Source organism: Natator depressus, chromosome 11 (assembly GCF_965152275.1).
Source record: "Natator depressus isolate rNatDep1 chromosome 11, rNatDep2.hap1, whole genome shotgun sequence".
NCBI classification, from domain to species: Eukaryota; Metazoa; Chordata; order Testudines; family Cheloniidae; genus Natator; species Natator depressus.
In genome coordinates this window covers 80,661,411-80,682,506 of record NC_134244.1, presented here as the reverse complement: position 1 = coordinate 80,682,506, position 21,096 = coordinate 80,661,411, and the positions used below count along the sequence as shown (strand labels likewise).

Genomic DNA, 21,096 nt, shown 5'->3' with positions numbered 1-21,096 from the left:
GTTGAGGTTACAGGGACAAACCATCCCGATGAGTCGAAAGAATAGTAAATATGGCAGGCGACCAGCTTGGCTTAATGGTGAAATCCTAGCGGATCTTAAACATAAAAAAGAAGCTTACAGGAAGTGGAAGGTTGGACATATGACCAGGGAAGAGTATAAAAATATTGCTCGGGCATGTAGGAATGAAATCAGGAGGACCAAATCGCACCTGGAGCTGCAGCTAGCAAGAAATGTCAAGAGTAACAAGAAGGGTTTCTTCAGGTATGTTGGCAACAAGAAGAAAGCCAAGGAAAGTGTAGGCCTCTTACTGAATGAGGGAGGCAACCTAGTGACAGAGGATGTGGAAAAAGCTAATGTGCTCAATGCTTTTTTTGCCTCTGTCTTCACTAACAAGGACAGCTCCCAGACTGCTGCGCTGGGCATCGCAACATGGGGAGTAGATGGCCAGCCCTCTGTGGAGAAAGAGGTGGTTAGGGACTATTTAGAAAAGCTGGACGTGCACAAGTCCATGGGGCCGGACGAGTTGCATCCGAGAGTGCTAAAGGAATTGGCGGATGTGATTGCAGAGCCATTGGCCATTATCTTTGAAAACTCGTGGCGAACGGGGGAAGTCCCAGATGACTGGAAAAAGGCTAATGTAGTGCCAATCTTTAAAAAAGGGAAGAAGGAGGATCGGGGGAACTACAGGCCAGTCAGCCTCACCTCAGTCCCCGGAAAAATCATAGAGCAGGTCCTCAAGGAATCAATCCTGAAGCACTTACACGAGAGGAAAGTGATCAGGAACAGTCAGCATGGATTCACCAAGGGAAGGTCATGCCTGACTAATCTAATCGCCTTCTATGATGAGATTACTGATTCTGTGGATGAAGGGAAAGCAGTGGATGTATTGTTTCTTGACTTTAGCAAAGCTTTTGACACGGTCTCCCACAGTATTCCTGTCAGCAAGTTAAGGAAGTATGGGCTGGATGAATGCACTATAAGGTGGGTAGAAAGTTGGCTAGATTGTCGGGCTCAACGGGTAGTGATCAATGGCTCCATGTCTAGTTGGCTTTCAACTACCTGAGAGGTGGTTCCAGAGAGGATGGTTCTAGACTATTCTCAGTGGTAGAAGAGGACAGGACAAGGAGTAATGGTCTCAAGTTGCAGTGGGGGAGGTTTAGGTTGGATATTAGGAAAAACTTTTTCACGAGGAGGGTGGTGAAACACTGGAATGCGTTACCTAGGGAGGTGGTAGAATCTCCTTCCTTGGAAGTTTTTAAGGTCAGGCTTGACAAAGCCTTGGCTGGGATGATTTGATTGGGGATTGGTCCTGCTTTGAGCAGGGGGTTGGACTAGATGACCTCCTGAGGTCCCTTCCAACCCTGATATTCTATGATTCTATGATTTGTCAAGCCTGACCTTAAAAGCTTCTAGGGAAGGAGATTCCACCACCACCCTAGTTAACGCATTCCAGTGTTTCACCACCCTCCTAGTGAAAAAGTTTTTCCTAATATCCAACCTAAACCTCCCCCACTGCAACTTGAGACCATTACTCCTTCTTCTGTCATCTGCTACTACTGAGAACAGTCTAGAGCCATCCTTTTTGGAACCCCCTTTCAGATAGTTGAAAGCAGCTATCAAATCCCCCCTCATTCTTCTCTTCTGAAGACTAAACATTCCCAGTTCCCTCAGCCTCTCCTCATAAGTCATGTGTTCCAGTCCCCTAATCATTTTTGTTGCCCTCCGCTGGACTCTTTCCAATTTTTCCACATCCTTCTTGTAGTGTGGGGCCCAAAACTGGACACAGTACTCCAGATGAGGCCTCACCAATGTTGAATAGAGGGGAACGATCACGTCCCTTGATCTGCTGGCAATGCCCCCACTTATACATCCCAAAATGCCATTGGCCTTCTTGGCAACAAGGGCACACTGTTGACTCATATCCAGCTTCTCGTCCACTGTAACCCCTAGGTCCTTTTCTGCAGAACTGCTGCCTAGCCATTCGGTCCCTAGTCTGTAGCGGTGTATTGGATTCTTCCATCCTAAGTGCAGGACTCTGCACTTGTCCTTGTTGAACCTCATCAGATTTCTTTTGGTCCAATCCTCCAATTTGTCTAGGTCCCTCTGTATCCTATCCCTACCCTCCAGCGTATCTACCTCTCCTCCCAGTTTAGTGTCATCTGCAAACTTGCTGAGGGTGCAATCCACACCATCCTCCAGATCATTTATGAAGATATTGAACAAAACCGGTCCCAGGACCGACCCCTGGGGCACTCCACTTGATACCGGCTGCCAACTAGACATGGAGCCATTGATCTCTAACCGTTGAGCCTGACAATCTAGCCAGCTTTCTATCCACCTCATAGTCCATTCATCCAGCCCATACTTCTTTAACTTGCTGGCAAGAATACTGTGGGAGACCGTGTCAAAAGCTTTGCTAAAGTCAAGGAACAACACGTCCACTGCTTTCCCCTCACCCACAGAGCCAGTTATCTTGTCATAGAAGGCAATTAGATTAGTCAGGCATGACTTGCCCTTGGTGAATCCATGCTGACTGTTCCTGATCACTTTCCTCTCCTCTAAGTGCTTCAGAATTGATTCCTTGAGGACCTGCTCCATGATTTTCCCAGGGACTGAGGTGAGACTGACTGGCCTGTAGTTCCCAGGATCCTCCTTCTTCCCTTTTTTAAAGATGGGCACTACATTAGCCTTTTTCCAGTCGTCCGGGACCTCCCCGGATCGCCATGAGTTTTCAAAGATAATGGCCAATGAATGGCTCTGCAATCACATCCGCCAACTCCTTTAGCACTCTCGGATGCAGTGTATCCGGTCCCATGGACTTGTGCTTGTCCAGCTTTTCTAAATAGTCCCGAACCACTTCTTTCTCCACAGAGGGCTGGTCACCTCCTCCCCGTGCTGTGCTGCCCAGTGCAGTAGTCTGGGAGCTGACCTTGTTCGTGAAGAAGGAGGCAAAAAAACATTGAGTACATGAGCTTTTTCCACATCCTCTGTCACTAGGTTGCCTCCCTCCTTCAGTAAGGGGCCCACACTTTCCTTGACTTTCTTCTTGTTGCTAACATACCTGAAGAAACCCTTCTTGTTACTCTTAACATCTCTTGCTAGCTGCAACTCCAGGTGTGATTTGGCCTTCCTGATTTCACTCCTGCAAACCCGAGCAATATTTTTATACTCATCCCTGGTCATTTGTCCAATCTTCCATTTCTTGTAAGCTTCTTTTCTGTATTTAAGAGCAGCAAGGATTTCACCATTAAGCCAAGCTGGTCGCCTGCCATATTTACTATTCTTTCTACACATCGGGATGGTTTGTCCCTGTAACCTCAACAGGGATTCCTTGAAATACAGCCAGCTCTCCTGGACTCCTTTTCCCCTCATATTATTCTCCCAGGGGATCTTGCCCATCAGTTCCCTGAGGAAGTCAAAGTCTGCTTTTCTGAAGTCCAGTGTCTGTATTCTGCTGCTCTCCTTTTTTCCTTGTGTTAGGATCCTGAACTCAACCATTTCATGGTCACTGCCTCCCAGGTTCCCATCCACTTTTGCTTCCCCTACTAATTCTTGTAAACACCTCACGCATTATCCTGCAGTGTATGCAGAACCAGCACCTGAAAAACCAGGCGAGGAGGCAACGGCAGCGCGGTGATGAGGACACGAACACACTTTTCTCTAAAACCGCGTTCCCCCGCAATTTGGAGATCATGGTGTTAATGGGGCAGGCTCATGCCGTGGAACGCTGATTCTGGGCTCAGGAAACAAGCACAGACTGGTGGGACCGCATAGTGTTGCGGGTTTGGGATGATTCCCAGTGGCTGCGAAACTTTCGCATGCGTAAGGGCACTTTCATGGAACTTTGTGATTTGCTTTCCCCTGCCCTGAAGCACAAGAATACCAAGAGGAAAGCAGCCCTCACAGTTCACAAGCGGGTGGCAATAGCCCTGTGGAAGCTTGCAAGGCCAGACAGCTACCGGTCAGTCGGTAATCAATCTGGAGTGGGCAAATCTACTGTGGGGGTTGCTCTAATGCAAGTAGCCAACACAATCATTGAGCTGCTGCTATCTAAGGTAGTGACTCTGGGAAATGTGCGGGTCATAGTAGATGGCTTTGCTGCACTGGGATTCCCTAACTGTGGTGGGGCTATAGACGGAACGCATATCCCTATCTTGGGACCGGACCACCAGGGCAGCCAGTACATAAACCGCAAGGGGTACTTTTCAAATGGTGCTGCAAGCACTGGTGGATCACAAGGGATGTTTCACCAACATCAGTGTGGGATAGTTGGGAAACGTTCATGAAGCTCACGTCCTCAGGAACTCTGGTCTGTTTAAATGGCTGCAGGAAGGGATTTACTTCCCAGACCAGAAAATAAACTGTTGGGGATGTTGAAATGCCTATAGTTATCCTTGGGGACCCAGCCTACCCCTTAATGACCTGACTCATGAAGCCGTACACAGGCAGCCTGGACAGTAGTAAGGAGCTGTTCAACTATAGGCTGAGCAAGTGCAGAATGGTGGTAGAATGTGCATTTGGACATTTAAAGGCGCGCTGGCGCAGTTTACTGACTTGCTCAGACCTCAGCGAAACCAATATTCCCCATTGTTATTGCTGCTTGCTGTGTGCTCCACAATCTCTGTGAGAGTAAGGGGGAGATGTTTATGGTGTGGTGGGAGGTTGATGCAAATCACCTGGCCGCTGAAGACGCGCAGCCTGACACCAGGGCGGTTAGAAGAGCACAGGAGGGTGCGGTGCACATCAGAGAAGCTTTGAAAACCAGTTTCCTGACTGGCCAGGGTACTGTGTGACACTTCTTTTTGTTTCTCCTTGATGAAAACCCGCCCCCTTGGTTGCCTCTAAATTCCCTGTAAGCCACTCACCCTCCCCCCTTCGATCACAGCTTGCTTGCAAAGGAAATAAAGTCACTATCGTTTTAAAACCATGTATTCTTTATTAATTGATTATAAAAATAGGGAGATAACTCACAAGGTAGCCTGGGTGGGGTGTGGGAGGAGGGTAGGAGGGAAGGAAAAGGCCACTGTAAAACTTGTTAAATGACAGCCTTCTGTTGCTTGGGCTGTCCACTGGGGTGGAGTGGTTGGGTGCCCGGAGCCTCCCACCCCGCGTTCTTGGGCGTCTGGGTGAGGAGGCTATGGAACTTGGGGAGGACAGAGGGCGGTTAAGCAGGGGCTGCAGCGGCAGGTGTGATCCTGCTGCCATTCATGAACCTCCACCAGACGCCGGAGCATGACCGTTTGATCCCGCAGTAGCCCCAGCGTTGCCTCATGCCTCCTCTGATCTTCCTGCCGCCACCTCTCCTCACGTTCATCGTCCACTGTCCTCTACTCTGCTATTGTGTCCCTCCACACAGCTCTGTCAATGCCGGACAACTGCATGAGCTCGGAGAACATTTCATCGCGCCTGCGTTTTTTTCGCCACCTTATCTGAGATAGCCTTTGGGACGGAGGAGGGAGGCTTGAAACATTTGCAGCTGCTGGAGGAAAAAAAGGGAGTGAAGTATTTAAAAAGATACATTTTACAGAACAATGGCTATACTCTTTCACGGTGAACAACACTATTCACATTACATAGCACATGTGATTTTGGTACAAGGTCACATTTTGCAACTTATATTGAGTGCCTGTGGCTTTGGTGTTAGAGATCACACATGCAGGGCCGGGCAACAGAATTCGGCTTGCAGGTGGCCATGGTAAGCCATAGTCTTTTGGCTTCTGCAACCTTCATAACAGCAACCCCCTCCTTTCCCATACCAAGCAAAGCACGTTGAGTTGGCCATTTAGTGCTGCAGTTTTCCTGTTAAACGTGCAGCAGCACAAACCAAACTAACCCCCTCCCCCCATCCAATTCTCTGGGATGATCGCTTTTCCTCTCCCCCCACCGCGTGGCTGGGATCAGGGAAGATCCCTGCTAGCCAAATGTGAACAGCTCAGCGCCAATGCCCCCTCCCCCACTTTGTTAACTGCGGGGAGGATTTCTTTTCAGCCACAGGCAAACAGCCCAGTAGGAACAGCCACCTCTGAATGTCCCCTTAATTAAATTCCCCTATTTCAACCAGGTTACCGTGAACGATATCACTCTTCTGAGGATAACACAGAGAGATAAAGAACAGATATTGCTTGAATGCCAGCAAACACTGGGACCATACGCTGCCAGGCTTTGTCATGCAATGATACCAGATTACTTGCTACTAGCATGGTGTGGTAAAGTGTCCTACCATGGAGGACGGAATAAGGCTGCTCTGCCCAGAAACCTTCTGCAAAGGCTTTGGGAGTACCTCCAGGAGAGCTTCATGGAGATGTCCCTGGAGGATTTCCGCTCCATCCCCAGACATGTTAACAGTCTTTTCCAGTAGCAGTACTGGCCACAAATGCATCCCAAGTCCTCAGGGCTACTTAATCATTAAAAAACACTTGCTTTTATAACATGTATTATATTTAAAAAGGTACACTCACCAGAGGTCCCTTCTCCACCTTGGTTGGGTTGGGAGGGTATTTCAGTCAGGGTGATAAAAAGATCCTGGCTGTCGGAGAGAACAGTGTACTGTGTGCTCTCCCCAAGCTCGTCGTCCTTCTCCTCATCTTGCCCGTCCGCAAAATCCTCAGGCATGGCGGAGAGTACCCCATCATCAGAGTCCACGGACAGGGGTGGTCTAGCGGTGGCGGCCCCCCTAGAATTGCATGCAGCTCAGCGTAGAAGCGGCATGTTTGGGGCTCTGTCCCGGAGCATCTGTTTGATTCTTTGGTTTTCCGGTATGCTTGTCTGAGCTCCTTAAGTTTCACGCAGCACTGTGTTGCGTCCCTGCTGTAGCCTCTGTCCCTCATGGCCTCGGAGATTTTTTGAAATGTTTTGGAATTTCGTCTTTTGGAACGTAGTTCTGATAGCACGGATTCGTCTCCCCACACAGCGATCAGATCCAGCACCTCCCGTTCGGTCCATGCTGGAGCTCTTTTTCAATTCTGGGACTGCATGGTTACCTGTGCTGATGAGCTTGCCTGGCCAAACAGGAAATGAGATTCAAAAGTTCCTGGGGCTTTTCCTGTACACCTGTCCAGTGCATCCAAGTTCAGAGTGCTGTCCAGAGCGGTCACAATGGTGCACTGTGGGATAGCTTGCGGAGGTCAATACCTTCGAATTGCGCCCACACTAACCCTAATTCAAAACAGCGATGTCGATTTCAGCGCTAATCCCCTCGTTGGGGAGGAGTACAGAAATCAGTTTTAAGAGCCCTGTATGTCAAAAAAATGGCTTTGTTGTGTGGACAGATGCAGGGTTAATTTGGATTTAACGCTCCTAAATCCGACAAACTCATAGTGTAGACCAGACCTAAGGCTTACATATGGAGATAAATATCATTCAACTAAAATTAGGATAAAACTTATCACAATAGGGATTTTCAGAATCATTCAGCATTGGCCTAACCGCTCCCTTTGACAGCAATGGGATTTTTATCTTTGACATCAATGGGGAGCAGAGATAGGCCAACACTGTGCATTTTTAAAATCCCTCTTTAATATTTAGCATATTAAAGATTTCAAGACAGAGGAAGGTTATGGCTGAAAGTATTGCTTCTTGCTCCCTTAAAACTGGGACCACAACTGTGACATCAAGGTTACCTGAGATGCCTACATAGAATTAGATGCTTTACCACATGCATTCTTGCTCTATTAGTCAAGCAAGGAGAAAGAATAACAAGGTCAGCTCCCGGACTGCTGCGCTGGGCATCACAGAATGGGGAAGAGATGGCCAGCCCTCTGTGGAGATAGAGGTGGTTAGGGACTATTTAGAAAAGCTGGACGTGCACAAGTCCATGGGGCCGGACGAGTTACATCCGAGAGTGCTGAAGGAATTGGCGGCTGTGATTGCAGAGCCCTTGGCCATTATCTTTGAAAACTCGTGGCGAACGGGGGAAGTCCCGGATGACTGGAAAAAGGCTAATGTAGTGCCAATCTTTAAAAAAGGGAAGAAGGAGGATCCTGGGAACTACAGGCCAGTCAGCCTCACCTCAGTCCCTGGAAAAATCATGGAGCAGGTCCTCAAAGAATCAATCCTGAAGCACTTACATGAGAGGAAAGTGATCAGGAACAGTCAGCATGGATTCACCAAGGGAAGGTCATGCCTGACTAATCTAATCGCCTTTTATGATGAGATTACTGGTTCTGTGGATGAAGGGAAAGCAGTGGATGTATTGTTTCTTGACTTTAGCAAAGCTTTTGACACGGTCTCCCACAGTATTCTTGTCAGCAAGTTAAGGAAGTATGGGCTAGATGAATGCACTATAAGGTGGGTAGAAAGCTGGCTAGATTGTCGGGCTCAACGGGTAGAGATCAATGGCTCCATGTCTAGTTGGCAGCCGGTGTCAAGTGGAGTGCCCCAGGGGTCGGTCCTGGGGCCGGTTTTGTTCAATATCTTCATAAATGATCTGGAGGATGGTGTGGATTGCACTCTCAGCAAATTTGCAGATGATACTAAACTGGGAGGAGTGGTAGATACGCTGGAGGGGAGGGATAGGATACAGAAGGACCTAGACAAATTGGAGGATTGGGCCAAAAGAAATCTGATGAGGTTCAATAAGGATAAGTGCAGGGTCCTGCACTTAGGATGGAAGAATCCAATGCACCGCTACAGACTAGGGACCGAATGGCTAGGCAGCAGTTCTGCGGAAAAGGACCTAGGGGTGACAGTGGACGAGAAGCTGGATATGAGTCAACAGTGTGCCCTTGTTGCCAAGAAGGCCAATGGCATTTTGGGATGTATAAGTAGGGGCATAGCCAGCAGATCGAGGGATGTGATCGTTCCCCTCTATTCGACACTGGTGAGGCCTCATCTGGAGTACTGTGTCCAGTTTTGGGCCCCACACTACAAGAAGGATGTGGATAAATTGGAGAGAGTCCAGCGAAGGGCAACAAAAATGATTAGGGGTCTAGAGCACATGACTTATGAGGAGAGGCTGAGGGAGCTGGGATTGTTTAGTCTGCAGAAGAGAAGAATGAGGGGGGATTTGATAGCTGCTTTCAACTACCTGAAAGGGGGTTCCAAAGAGGATGGCTCTAGACTGTTCTCAATGGTAGCAGATGACAGAACGAGGAGTAATGGTCTCAAGTTGCAATGGGGGAGGTTTAGATTGGATATTAGGAAAAACTTTTTCACTAAGAGGGTGGTGAAACACTGGAATGCGTTACCTAGGGAGGTGGTAGAATCTCCTTCCTTAGAGGTTTTTAAGGTCAGGCTTGACAAAGCCCTGGCTGGGATGATTTAACTGGGAATTGGTCCTGCTTTGAGCAGGGGGTTGGACTAGATGACCTTCTGGGGTCCCTTCCAACCCTGATATTCTATGATTCTATGAATAGAATTTTGGCCTAGGACTCACTAGCCGAGATTCTCATCTTTCTTAAAAGTACAGGGATCCTCCACTAGCATTCTCCCTTATACCTTCCCTGGAACTCCAGGCATCAGTGAGACTGGGTGCTTTCCATTTTTTGTTACTTGGCTACCTACGAGTATCTCCTTTTTCCCCATTGCACCCTCTGTATTTTCCAGGAGCAGAAGCAAACAGACAGGGGAGGAAGGAGTGAGATTTCTATCCTCATTCCTAGAAGCACTGTATCTGGAAAGTGAGATTCCTGGAGCCAACACTATTATGAATATCTAGATGGAGTAGATTCTCAAAACCAGACAGTCTCATGAACCTGTGTACAGGCCCATTCCCCAAAGTGCTTAGTAATATTGATCCCCAAGGTCTTCTCCAACAGAGCCAACAGGCTTCATCAAGAAGGAATGTTCCTTTGGGCAGCACCTCCTCCCATGGTACTACTCTCACAAGCACTGACTAAGTTGCAGATGCATTATAAAGGGCCTCAGACTCCTCCCCCTCCCAGAAGTCTTTGCTCGGAGTTCGACAAGCAAGCCTGCCTTCCCCCACTCAGGCTGGGATGCTTGCTGCTCTGCCTCAACCTCCCAAGTCCATCCTCTAGGCAAGGACAAATCTCCCATGGGCCATTTCCTCCGACCACTAAAGCTTAATAGTAATGAGGTAAAAGGGCAGAATTGAGCCACTCTGCTCTCCTGGCCTTAACAAACAAACAGGGAGCATCAGTCCAGCTTCCTAGGACGCATGGTCTGTCCTGCCCTAAGACTGCTCCCTCCTCCCCAGTGGCAGCTCATTCTGGCACAAATTGCATTCAGGACTGGGATGCGATCCAGCTCAGAAGAAGAGAAAATGCTGCCTAGTAGATCCCTGAACATCGCTTAACATCATTGAGCCAGGAAGCCCTCCTAGTCTCAGCACAGGAGTCTCTTTGAGTTGCCTACACTTACCCATGAAGTAGTTCTTCACTTTCAGGTATCCTACAATCAGCCGGAGGATGGAAAGCTTATCGAGCCTGGCCTGCACATCCTCGGGGAAGGGCAGCAAGCTCGTCAGTTTGTTCAGCTCCTGATTGAGGCGGTCCCGGTGCCGCTTGGAGGGGTTTGACTGTACGCCCTCGGGAGGTGGTGGCTTCGGGCTAACAGAGGGAAAGAAAAATGCAAATAAGAAGGGAACCATCAGCGTAAACATAGCACAAGTCACATCCTCCTCTGCTAGGCCCTTCCCAAACTCCATCTCGGCACCACTGTAATCTTAATAGTCATCAAATAGTTGCTTGCATGCTCTTTGTCCACTTGTTTAAGAGAACCCCAAGAAACCAGTATCTAGCAAGAGAAAGGCAGCATTAGCCAGTGGCTGGACCCAAGAGCCCTACCTGAGTTCTATTCCTGGCTCTGCCACTGAGCTGTTCTGAGACTTTGGGTAAGTCACTTAAAAAAAACCAAGGAAACTGGCAGGTTGTTTTCAATGGTGGGTTACAGGCATGCAGCCTGAATGTCATTAAAGGGTCTAGGTGGGCACCAGCATGGGTTGTGACGGGAACAACCTCCCAAAGACAGACTTCAGGAAGACTCCCCATTCAAGATTACACTGTCATCACCTGCTCACTACAGTTACCAAGCACAAGCAGAATGACCAGAGACACTTGCATTTGAACTCCACTTGAGCTCTGTTCATATCAAAGCTCTCTCAGCGATTGTTAGTAACACTAGAAGGAAATCCTGTACCCTGGAGCTGGACAGCTGCACTTAGAAAATTAACACCCTTTCCTTAATACTCTTCCCCTTCTTTCCCAGGAAGCAATGGGAGAGATCCACAAGATGCATACAAGGCTATTCAGCACTTGATACTGCATTATGTGATCCAGCTATCCATGCTCAATAGCAGCTCTCACCCCAAGACGTCCACGCTGAACCAGCACTTGTGCAGCAAGGTGCTATTCAGTGAGAGCAGAAGTATTATGGTCAGAGTATTGCCAAGTGTTTTCAGCTCAGAAGAAGTAATTTTTAAGCCAGAGATTTTTTTTTTTTAAATTGAGGGTTCTTTTTATTTGCCTTCAGGTTTCTGAATGTCTAGGATAAAGACATGACCTGAGTGTAAGCTAGCACAATGGGGTACTGATCCATGATTGGTTCACCTACATGACACCACACTACAAATAAAGAAGAAGAAGAACCCTGAGAGCTGAGATTCTCACCTAATCACCTGCCTCCAGGAGCTGGTACTTTAAGAAATGCATTAAATATCATGAGTGTAGGCAACATTGCGATCTGGCCCATATTTGTTACCTGACATATTGAGGGTGAAATCCTGGCCCCAGTGATGCCACTGGGAGTTTCGCTATTGACTTAAGTGGGGCTGGGATTTCACCCAAATCTCCTCGGCTTGAGTTTCCCCTACTGGCTAATGAATTTAGTCTTCTTTTGAAAGGAAGAAGAGACCAGCTGGAGACATGTGGCCTCCCTTGATCTGGATAGATTGTTATCCCTGCAGTCCAGCTGATCTTGTTTTGATGTGAATTGTCTAATTGCAAACTCCCTGCACCTTGCTCTGAACTACAGGCACTCTTGCTGTTTAAGGCAACATCAGTTAACAAGATCTGCCAGTGTTTAAAGCTGATTCCCCCCCCCCCCCCGATATCAAAACTCAGCTGGCAGGACTGATTCCATGTTTGGGGAGAGGGGCAGAGGAGTTGTCTTTGAAAATGATACGATGTGGTTGCCGTTGTGTCTTCATTTCAAACAGTTCTAAGTTTTGGATAGAAAATTAAAATCCTATTTGCATGCTGCTTTGTAATGATAGCCTCTGGCAATATTTACCCTAATTCTCACTGAGGTTAGATATCGTGACTTGTCTGTATAAGTCATGCATGACAGATTGACACCAGTGTTTTCATATATTCAACATGAAAAAGGCTTAAACACTTTTGAAATCATACTATACTCATCCTTTTAAAAAAAAAAGGATAAAGGATTTTTTGACTGTGGGTGTGATACCCTGGCATCCCCTTATTCACCACTGTCATATAATTAGGATATGTTTTGTACAAAGTATGCCATATGAGGTATCATTCTGAAAGTCTTGATCTGCTAGACATTAATATTTCATTGGATTGTATGTGCTACCATCTTCTGTGAAGTTATGAAGTTTGGGTATGTACGTGTTACTGAAACATGTGAGGTTGAAAACACCTACAAGCAGCCTTTCAGGTACAAGAGTAAAATGGCCAAACAATGTCAATGGCTTATTGAGGAAATGCACACAAGCACAAGGATTACCCCAGGAACTGTGTTACAATAGAAACCTCTCAGAGATAGCACTACACAATGGGAACTGTTTGACCCAGGTCAGAGCAAAAGAGCTTTTCAGCAAGTGGGAAGAAGATATAAAAGGGGGAAATGACACCATGATGGTACCTCATTCTCTCTACAACAACACACCTGGAAACATCTGAGGAACAAAGACTGAACTGGGGGAAGTGATGGTCCCAGGCTAAAGGGATTTCTAGTCTATGTATGAAAACCTGGGAAAGCCAACCTACCCAATTTAAACAAAACAATGTAAAACTTTAGAGCCTACAAGTTGAAGCCTTAAGAATCTGCCTGCCTGTTTATCACTCAGGGTGAGAATTTGAAAATTCATATCCTACCTATCTAGTATGTTAAGCTCAGTTTGCAGTTTTGTTTATTTACTAGATAATCTGCTTTGATCCATTTGCTATCTCTTATAATCACTTAAAATCTATCCTTTTGTAGTTAATAGACTTATTTTATATTTTAATCCAGACCAGTGTGCATTTGACTAAAGTGTCTGGGGAAAAGTCTCAGCTTGGTTACCACAAGCGTGCATGATCCTATTCACATTGAGGGAGAGGTGGACCAGGTGTTAAACCCATATAGGGGCCAAATTTGCTCTGGAGTCCTAAACTGGAAGACTGGTGGTGAGAGAGCCTGCATGTAACTGCAGCTGGGTGTGTCTCTACCTGTGTGAGTGCTGGTGAAAGTGTAAGCTTGGAGGGCTTTGCAGCTTGTCACAGCAGCACAGTGCGAGAGGGAGCCCAGGCTGGTGCATCACAGGGCTCAGTGGTACCCCAGTTCCAGGTGGCACCCCGGTGCAAACCTGTCACAGTAGGATTAAACTGCTTTATAATTATAAAACATTTTTCAAAGAATCCATCACACTTTCATGACAGAACCTGATCATCAGAAGTTTCACCTTGGGCTACAGCAGTGGATCCATGTAGAGATAGGGATGAGAATTTAACAAAAAAAATGCTTCAATAGAGTTTTCAGTTCCAGATTTTTAGGAATGAGAAAATAAAATAATCTAGGTTTAGCAGTTCTATATCAAACATGTTTCTTTGCTCTCTTGTTACTCAAAAACTGCCCATGAGAGTCCAGAAAGGAGAATAAATAGGAAGCTTTATTTTTCAGATTTTAAAGAGGGATTGATCACTATTTCACCATAGTATTTTTTAGGGCTGTCAATTAATCGCAGTTAATGCATGGGATTAACACAACACAAATTAATTAGATTTTTTAAAATAGTTGTGATTAATCACAGTTTTAATCGCACTGTTATACAACAATTGAATACCAATTTACATTTATTATAAATATTTTGGATGTTTTTCTACATTTTCAAATATATTGATTTCAATTACAACACAGAATACAAAGTGTACAGTGCTTACTTTATATTATTTTTATTACAAATATTTGACTGTAAAAAATTGTATTTTTCAGTTCACCTCATACAAGTACTGTAGTGTAATCTCTTTATCGTGAAAGTGTAACTTACATGTACAAAATTATTTATATAACTGCAACGATGTAAAACTTTAGAGTCTACAAGTCCACTCAGTCCTACTTCTTGTTCAGCCAATTGCTAAGACAAAGAAATTTGTTTACATTTACAGGAGATAATATTGCCTGCTTCTTATTTACAATATCACCTGAAAGTGAGAACAGGCGTTCGCATGGCACTGTTGTTGCCAGCGTTGCAAGGTATTTACGTGCCAGATATGCTAAATATTCATATGCCCCTTTATGCTTCAACTTGTAGGCTCTAAAGTTTTACATTGTTTTGTTTAAATTGCACTTTCAAGATAAAGAGATTGCACTACAGTACTTGTATGAAGTGAATTGAAAAATACTATTTATTTTGTTTCTTTTTTTACAGTGCAAATATTTGTAATAAAAAATATAAAGTGAGCACTGTACACTTTGTATTCTGTGTTGTAATTGAAATCAAATATATTGAAAATGTAGAAAAACATCCAAAATATTTATAATAAATTTAAATTAGTATTTTTAGAAGGAGTCAGAAACTAGCTTGTTCACAGAAGTACAGTAAAGTTAGTTTACACAAACTGTAAGATTATAAAAAGCAGAACAAAATGTAATGCTGTTATATTGCCCCATTTAAGGCACCTAATGCATTTTAGATCTGGGACAAATTTCCTTAGATGGGGCCCACTTTCTAGTAAAGGCAGAAGATCATTATTCACGCACAAGATCCTTCCAGGAGACGGGGACGCAGTTAGGAGAAATAGACAGACTGCAATGATACAAGAGGCTCTCCTTAGAAAAAACGATAACTGAGTATGATGAGGCAGTGGGAGCCTTTTGGTGAGTTGCCAACCAGGTGCAAGAGTGAAGGATCTCTTGTAGCGTCCAGACAAACCTTGAGAGTGCTCTGTGGAGGAATCTATGGTACCTATTCACCAATGATGCAGGGAAGTGTCAGAAAGAGGGGGCTAAATTTAGGTTACTAGGAAGAAGGCTTAAATTTACAGCTTCTACAATAGCTTCCTCTTAAATGCTCCTGGCTCAACACACAAGGAACTCCCAGGGTCTCCATGGATGAGAAGATGTTGTAAAGAGGCACAGGTTGTTCATTAGACACTGCAGAAATCATAGGGAGAGGGACAGCTTGTACAGAAGAGCTGGGGTTCCACTTTAACCAGACTGCTTACTCATAAAGTAAAAAGTGTATACCAGGGAAATTGCCATTTGCGCAGATCTGAAGCTTTACAGCCCTGCCCTTATGTCTCATCTTGACCTGACCAGACTACCCGTCCACTCCTGCTGGTGGGAGGACAGTTCAGTCCTATGTCACTGTGACAGGTTGGATCACAGATACCCCCTTGGGGCTGCCAACTGATGTACCAAGACTACTTCTGCCCCTGCTTTCCCTGCCAGCTGGGACTCCAGCACCCTGTCTTGTTGAGCCAGACATGCCAGTCTGCTCCAACGCAGACCCAGGGTCTGAACCACATGCCCCGAACCACATGCCCCAAAGCTGCAGACTTAACTGAAAGCAACTTAAGAAGTGTTCCTATCTTTTAACATTCAGATGCTCAACTCCCAATGGGGTCCAAACTCCAAATAAATCTGTTTTACCCTGAATAAAGCTTATACAGGGTAAACTCATAAATTATTCGCCTTCTATAGCACTGATAGAGAGATACGCACAGCTGTTTGCCCCCGCCCCCCCCAGTTATTTATACATACTCTGGGTTAATTAATAAGGAAAAAGTGATTTTATTAAATACAGAAAGTAGGATTTAAGTGGTTCCAAGTAGCAACAGACAGAACAAAGTGAATTACCAAGCAAAATAAAATAGAACACGCAAGTCTAAGTCTAGTACAGTAACAAAACTGATTACAGATAAAATCTCACCCTCAGAGATGTGTCAATAAGTTTCTTTCACAGACTGGACTTCTTCCTAGTCTGGGCCCAATCCTTTCCCCTGGTACAGCCCTTGTTCCAGCTCAGGTGGTAGCTAGGGGATTTCTCATGATGGCCGCCCCCTTTGTTCTGTTCCACCCACTTATATATCTTTTGCATAAGGCGGGAATCCTTTGTCCCTCTCTGGGTTCCCACCCCTCCTTCTCAATGGAAAAGCACCAGGTTAAAGATGGATTCCAGTTCAGGTGACACGATCACATGTCACTGTAAGAACCCACTATCCACTTGCCAGCACACACTATACAGGAGGACTTACAAGTAAAACAGAGCCATCTACAGCCAATTGTCCTGGTTAATTGGAGCCATTAAGATTCCAAGCCACCATTAATGGCCCCACACTTTGCATAACTACAATAGGACCTCAGAGTTATATTTCATATTTCTAGTTTCAGATACAAGAAAGATACATTTATACAAATAGGATGACCACACTCAGTAGGTTATAAGCTTTGTAATGATACCTTACAAGAGACCTTTTGCATGAAGCATATTCCAGTTACATTATATTCACACTCATTAGCATATTTTTATAAAATCATATAGAGTGCAACATCACAGTCACTTCCCTGCTTGTCCTCTTTGCTGAGGCTGCCATGGCAGTGGCATCTGTGAAGTGCACACACATCCACTGTGGAGCTGGAGCAAGACCAGCTCCTCTCTTAAAGGCAGCTGTCACCTAGTGACCGTCACTTACTGCATGCTGTGTGCTGACTTTCACACAGCAACCTGGGGGATGATATCCTAGCTCATTACCCATCCTGTCACCCAACCAGTCCTCTTGAATCTGGTTTCTCCAGCCCACTCACACACAGTAATGCAGATTCAAAGCAGTATTTAATCCAGCTGTAATGCAAAGGATAACTATTTCTCCTCAAGAGAATCTCCTCCATACGTCCACCACTCTCACACATCATACAGCTGACATTCTTGGCAACTGCTATTTCTTTTAAACCAACAACAACCTGTGTCCTAAACCAATCTGATTTGCCAGTGCCCTGCTCCATGGGTGGTGCTTTTCACCAGGGCTAAGTGGGCCTAATATGCAACCATTGTGATCTGACAATGTTTGCCACCTGCTTAGCACTAATACAAACGACTGCAAAGTGCTGGAGAACGGAGATTCAAGCCCTCACTATGTTCTAAAAACTTCGCCTAGTGGATAAAGTGCTGGCCTGGAATTCAGGTGTCCCAGCTCTGCTGCTGGCCTGCTGGGTGATCTTGGGCTGGTTGCTTGGCCCACCTCTCTGTGCCTGTTTCCCAGATGCAAAATAATGATACTGACCTCCTTTGTAAAGTGCTTTGAGATCTACATGTGAAAAGTGCTTTATAAGGGCTGGGTATTATTTCAGATTGCCTCATTTAACTCTAAGTTGTGTAACATCACTTCTCTCTGGAAGAAATAAAATCCTAATTCCTACCAGAAAATGTTGACCATCAAGATAGTTCATAATACCAAGTTACACTAACGTTCTTTGCAGTCCACTCCTGCCTCTCCCCATACACACTGGCCTTAACACTGCATAAAAGCACTACCATGTGACCCTGGTGAAAAACCACCGAAAGACACTTTCTTCACACATTGAACAAGGGTCTGTGTTAGAATCAGGAAGCCAGTATCATCCTTAAAACTACTCTGCCCCTGCTATACTGTAGTGCTTAGAACCTTCCCCAACCCTGCCAGCCTGGCTTTTTACTCCAGATTTAAAGAGAATAGTACAATTATGCTCATAAGCACCTCCAGCTCCCAGCATGAGAAATGAAGAAGTCCCTCCACATCCAAACTAGACAGCCTACTTCTCCCATTTTAAGGTGGTTCGGTGAGTTCCTAGAGCAAGTTTTTCTACACTAGTACTTGAGATTTTTTTTCTGCACGGCTAATACATTACAAATTGGTCTGGCGAGGTCCTGTGTCCCAGTCAAGGCCATGAGACCCCCTACTACGCCATTTCACTCTCTTTAATTCTCCATTAGTATGACCCAAACAAACACAAAGTGCAATCATTCCTGCCAGCAACTGGACAGGAGTACCCATCAACACTGCTCCTTCATTGGCCAAAGGAGTTACTGTTGAGTAGTAGGAGGCTCCCCACTCTGTGCTACAACAAATATTTTCCTAATAGGGGGTGCTATCGTTATCAACTAGCATCATACATTGAACCACATGCATCAGAAGACACAGCATGGCATATTTTCCCTTCCTTCTAAACTTGGCCATACCTATGACTGTCTGTCTTCCATATCTGGCACATTCTGAGGAGGGACTGCCAGATACCCTGAATGCTCTGGGTCTGGGACATGGTCACGTGTAGAGTTAGTCACAAAACTTCTGACAGAACAGTGTTCCATCACAAAATGTGTCAATTTAAATGAATTTTTTTTATGGGAAAAAGTCAAAATGAATCATTCTGATGATGTCAAATTGTTTCATTTCAACTTTATTGTTTCAGTGCATTTCATTATTACTCATATATTATATTAAACTTAATTTTAATCTGATATGTATATAAAACATTTATATTATAATGTTTCAACACTAAACCAGTAGATATTTTGAAATGGTAAGTGCTTTGGAAATCTCAAGGGGACAGCAGGGAAAGCCTGATCCCCCATTTTCCCAAAACTTGTGCAATCATTTACACCCATGCAAAGTGAGAGAGAAGCACTCATCTTTCTGATCTGAAAGAATTTTGCAGAGCCTTAGTGACTGCACAGGTACAAAGCAGTGGAGAATCAGAGCCATTATCTTTTGCCCTGACTTGTCACTCCAGCAAGGGCAAAGGTTTCTCTCTCTCTCTCTCTCTCTCTCTCTCTCTCTCTCTCTCTGCAGCTCCAGCGGAAGGAATCATCTTTCCTCTAGGGCACTGGGCAGAAAAACCTGATTCATTTTATTAGTACAAGAATAGCCCAGTATCTCCACCAAGCTGATCTACTTGTAGGACATCCTAAGAACCTGGCCCAGAGCCTGGATGGTCATCCTTAGATTACTTAGAGCAAATGTCCCAACTTTCCACAAATCACTGCCCATTTCATTTTGTGGAGATTTCTGTCAAGTTCTCACAGCCCCAAATGGAATTTATAACTTTAAAAAACCTGGAAAGGATTTTGACTAGAATTCCCAAACCAGGAAACAACACCCTTGTGCTCTCTTTCTTCCCTGGGAATTGCTTTTTTAAGAGTCAACCTGTCTTTGGAGCGGAGCTGCTAAGTGAACCTGGGGAAGCACATGTATTCAGTGAGAACTCTTGTGTGGGTCTTTGGGACAATTTCGAATTTCAGAGCCAAACAGTACAATCCAGATGGGATTTAAATGACGTCAGAGAAGCCGCAAGCTATTTCAGCAGCCCCATCCCAGAGACCCAGGCTTCTCTCCGAGTGTATTTTACAACCAGTTATGGAGCAAATACTTTAGACATAAGCGAGCCGAAGAGGGAGTAAAGAGACAGCAGAGAACCAAGCCTTGTGAGGTCTGTGCAGTCCCGCTCGGGGGTGACCCAAGGGGACTGGGGAAAGGAACTGGAGCCAGGGGACAGCCTGCCTGAGCATTGGAGTGAGCAGGAGCCAGGGGCAGAGGAAACCCCTGCCCTTGGATTAAAGCAAACAGAAGCAGCATCAGCACCTACCCAGCAGAGCCCAGACAGCCCTGCAAAGCCCCAGGGGTGAGCACAGGCGATTTACACACGCTCCGGGAAGGGGAGCTGCTCTCTCTCACACACCTACCTTTTCAGCACCGGCTTTTTCCTCTTTTTCATGGCATAAACGCCTCCCGTCTGCAGCATGACAAGCCTGGGACACAACCCACCGCCAGGAGAAAGTTCTCTCTGCTCTCCCTGGCACGCAGTGGGGCGGCGGGGAGGAACCCCAGACTCCCAAGGGAAACAGGGCAGCCTGGATCCCACCGAGGCCGGCCGGCCTGCCCCGGGACGGGAAGGGGGAAAAGCCCCGATGCTGCTGCAAGCCCTGGCACGAGCCTGCCCCCTCCTGCGGCCGGCCCCGGCTGCCCCACGCCACGCGCCCCCTCCGGACCCAGCTGGGACAAAGTTGACGCGGCTGGGCAGGTACAACCCAGCAGGGCGGGGCCGCGCGCCAGCCCCCTCCGCTCCCGGCGCTGCGCCCCGCCCAGGAATCACAGCCACGCGGGGAGGCGCCTTAAGGTGGACCGGACAGCTGACACCGAGTCCCTGGTGGGGTGGGGAGCGGGGCATGTTGCTGCCCGCTGTCCCCATTTCCTGCTGCACCCGGGCACAGCGTCTGCTGCCCCCTTGGGGCCCGCATGGCCCTCGCCCCCCTGCTGCCAGCTCCGCGGGGGAAAGGCAGGCAGCCGAAAGGCAGGGAGTCACCGAGGGGCAGCACAGAACGGTCTCCTGCCTGGCTGGCGAGCTCCCTGCCTCCTGCTGCCCCGCAGCCTGGCTCCCCTGGGCGGAGGGTCGTGTGCTAAGACCACAGCCCAGCCAGGCAGAGCAGGGGGAGAGAATCACAGACAGGTGGGGCTGGAGGGGACCTTGAGAAGTCACCAGGCCCAGCCCCCAGCAGGAGGGAGTCCAGGCACTCAGGGCTGGCCTTGTGCCTTGCCTCTTCAGCCTTCCAAGATCAGCTTCCTGAGCAGAGAGCTGCTTCCTAGCCTATGTGCAGAGTGCCCCAGGTGGCAGCTGGCCAGGATTCAGCAGGGAATTTGGTCCTGGTTGGATCATTAGCTTCCCTAGGCGCAGGTCGGGTACTGACATAGGAACATCCAAATGGCAATACTGGGTCAGACCAAAGGTCCACCTAGCCCAGAGGTGGGCAAACTACGGCCCGCGGGACCGTCCAGCAAGGTGTAGTGTAATAAAGTGCTCTCCGTAGTAATGTGCGATTTACCTGTACTGAGCATGCTCAGTACATCAGCTGAAGCCACTGCCCTTCACCCTGCCCTTACTATCCATAAAGTTCTGCGGACGGCTTTTGACAGGGGTTAAAAAGGGGCAAAGGGGGCAAAA

General features: G+C 46.7%; 1 protein-coding gene across 1 annotated transcript in view; it reads right to left on the bottom strand.

Moving 5' to 3' along the window:
• Positions 1–20,226, bottom strand: part of LOC141996272 (aryl hydrocarbon receptor-like) — a 164,230-nt gene extending 144,004 nt beyond the window's left edge. Inside the window, exons 1-2 of the mRNA XM_074968256.1 lie at positions 19,841–20,226; positions 10,321–10,508 (exon numbers count right to left, since the gene is read on the bottom strand). Of these exons, the coding sequence (XP_074824357.1) occupies positions 10,321–10,508; positions 19,841–19,899 (247 nt within the window). The 5' untranslated portion in view covers positions 19,900–20,226. The remainder of the gene's footprint in view (positions 1–10,320; positions 10,509–19,840) is intronic.
• Between the last annotated feature and the right edge of the window lie 870 nt (positions 20,227–21,096).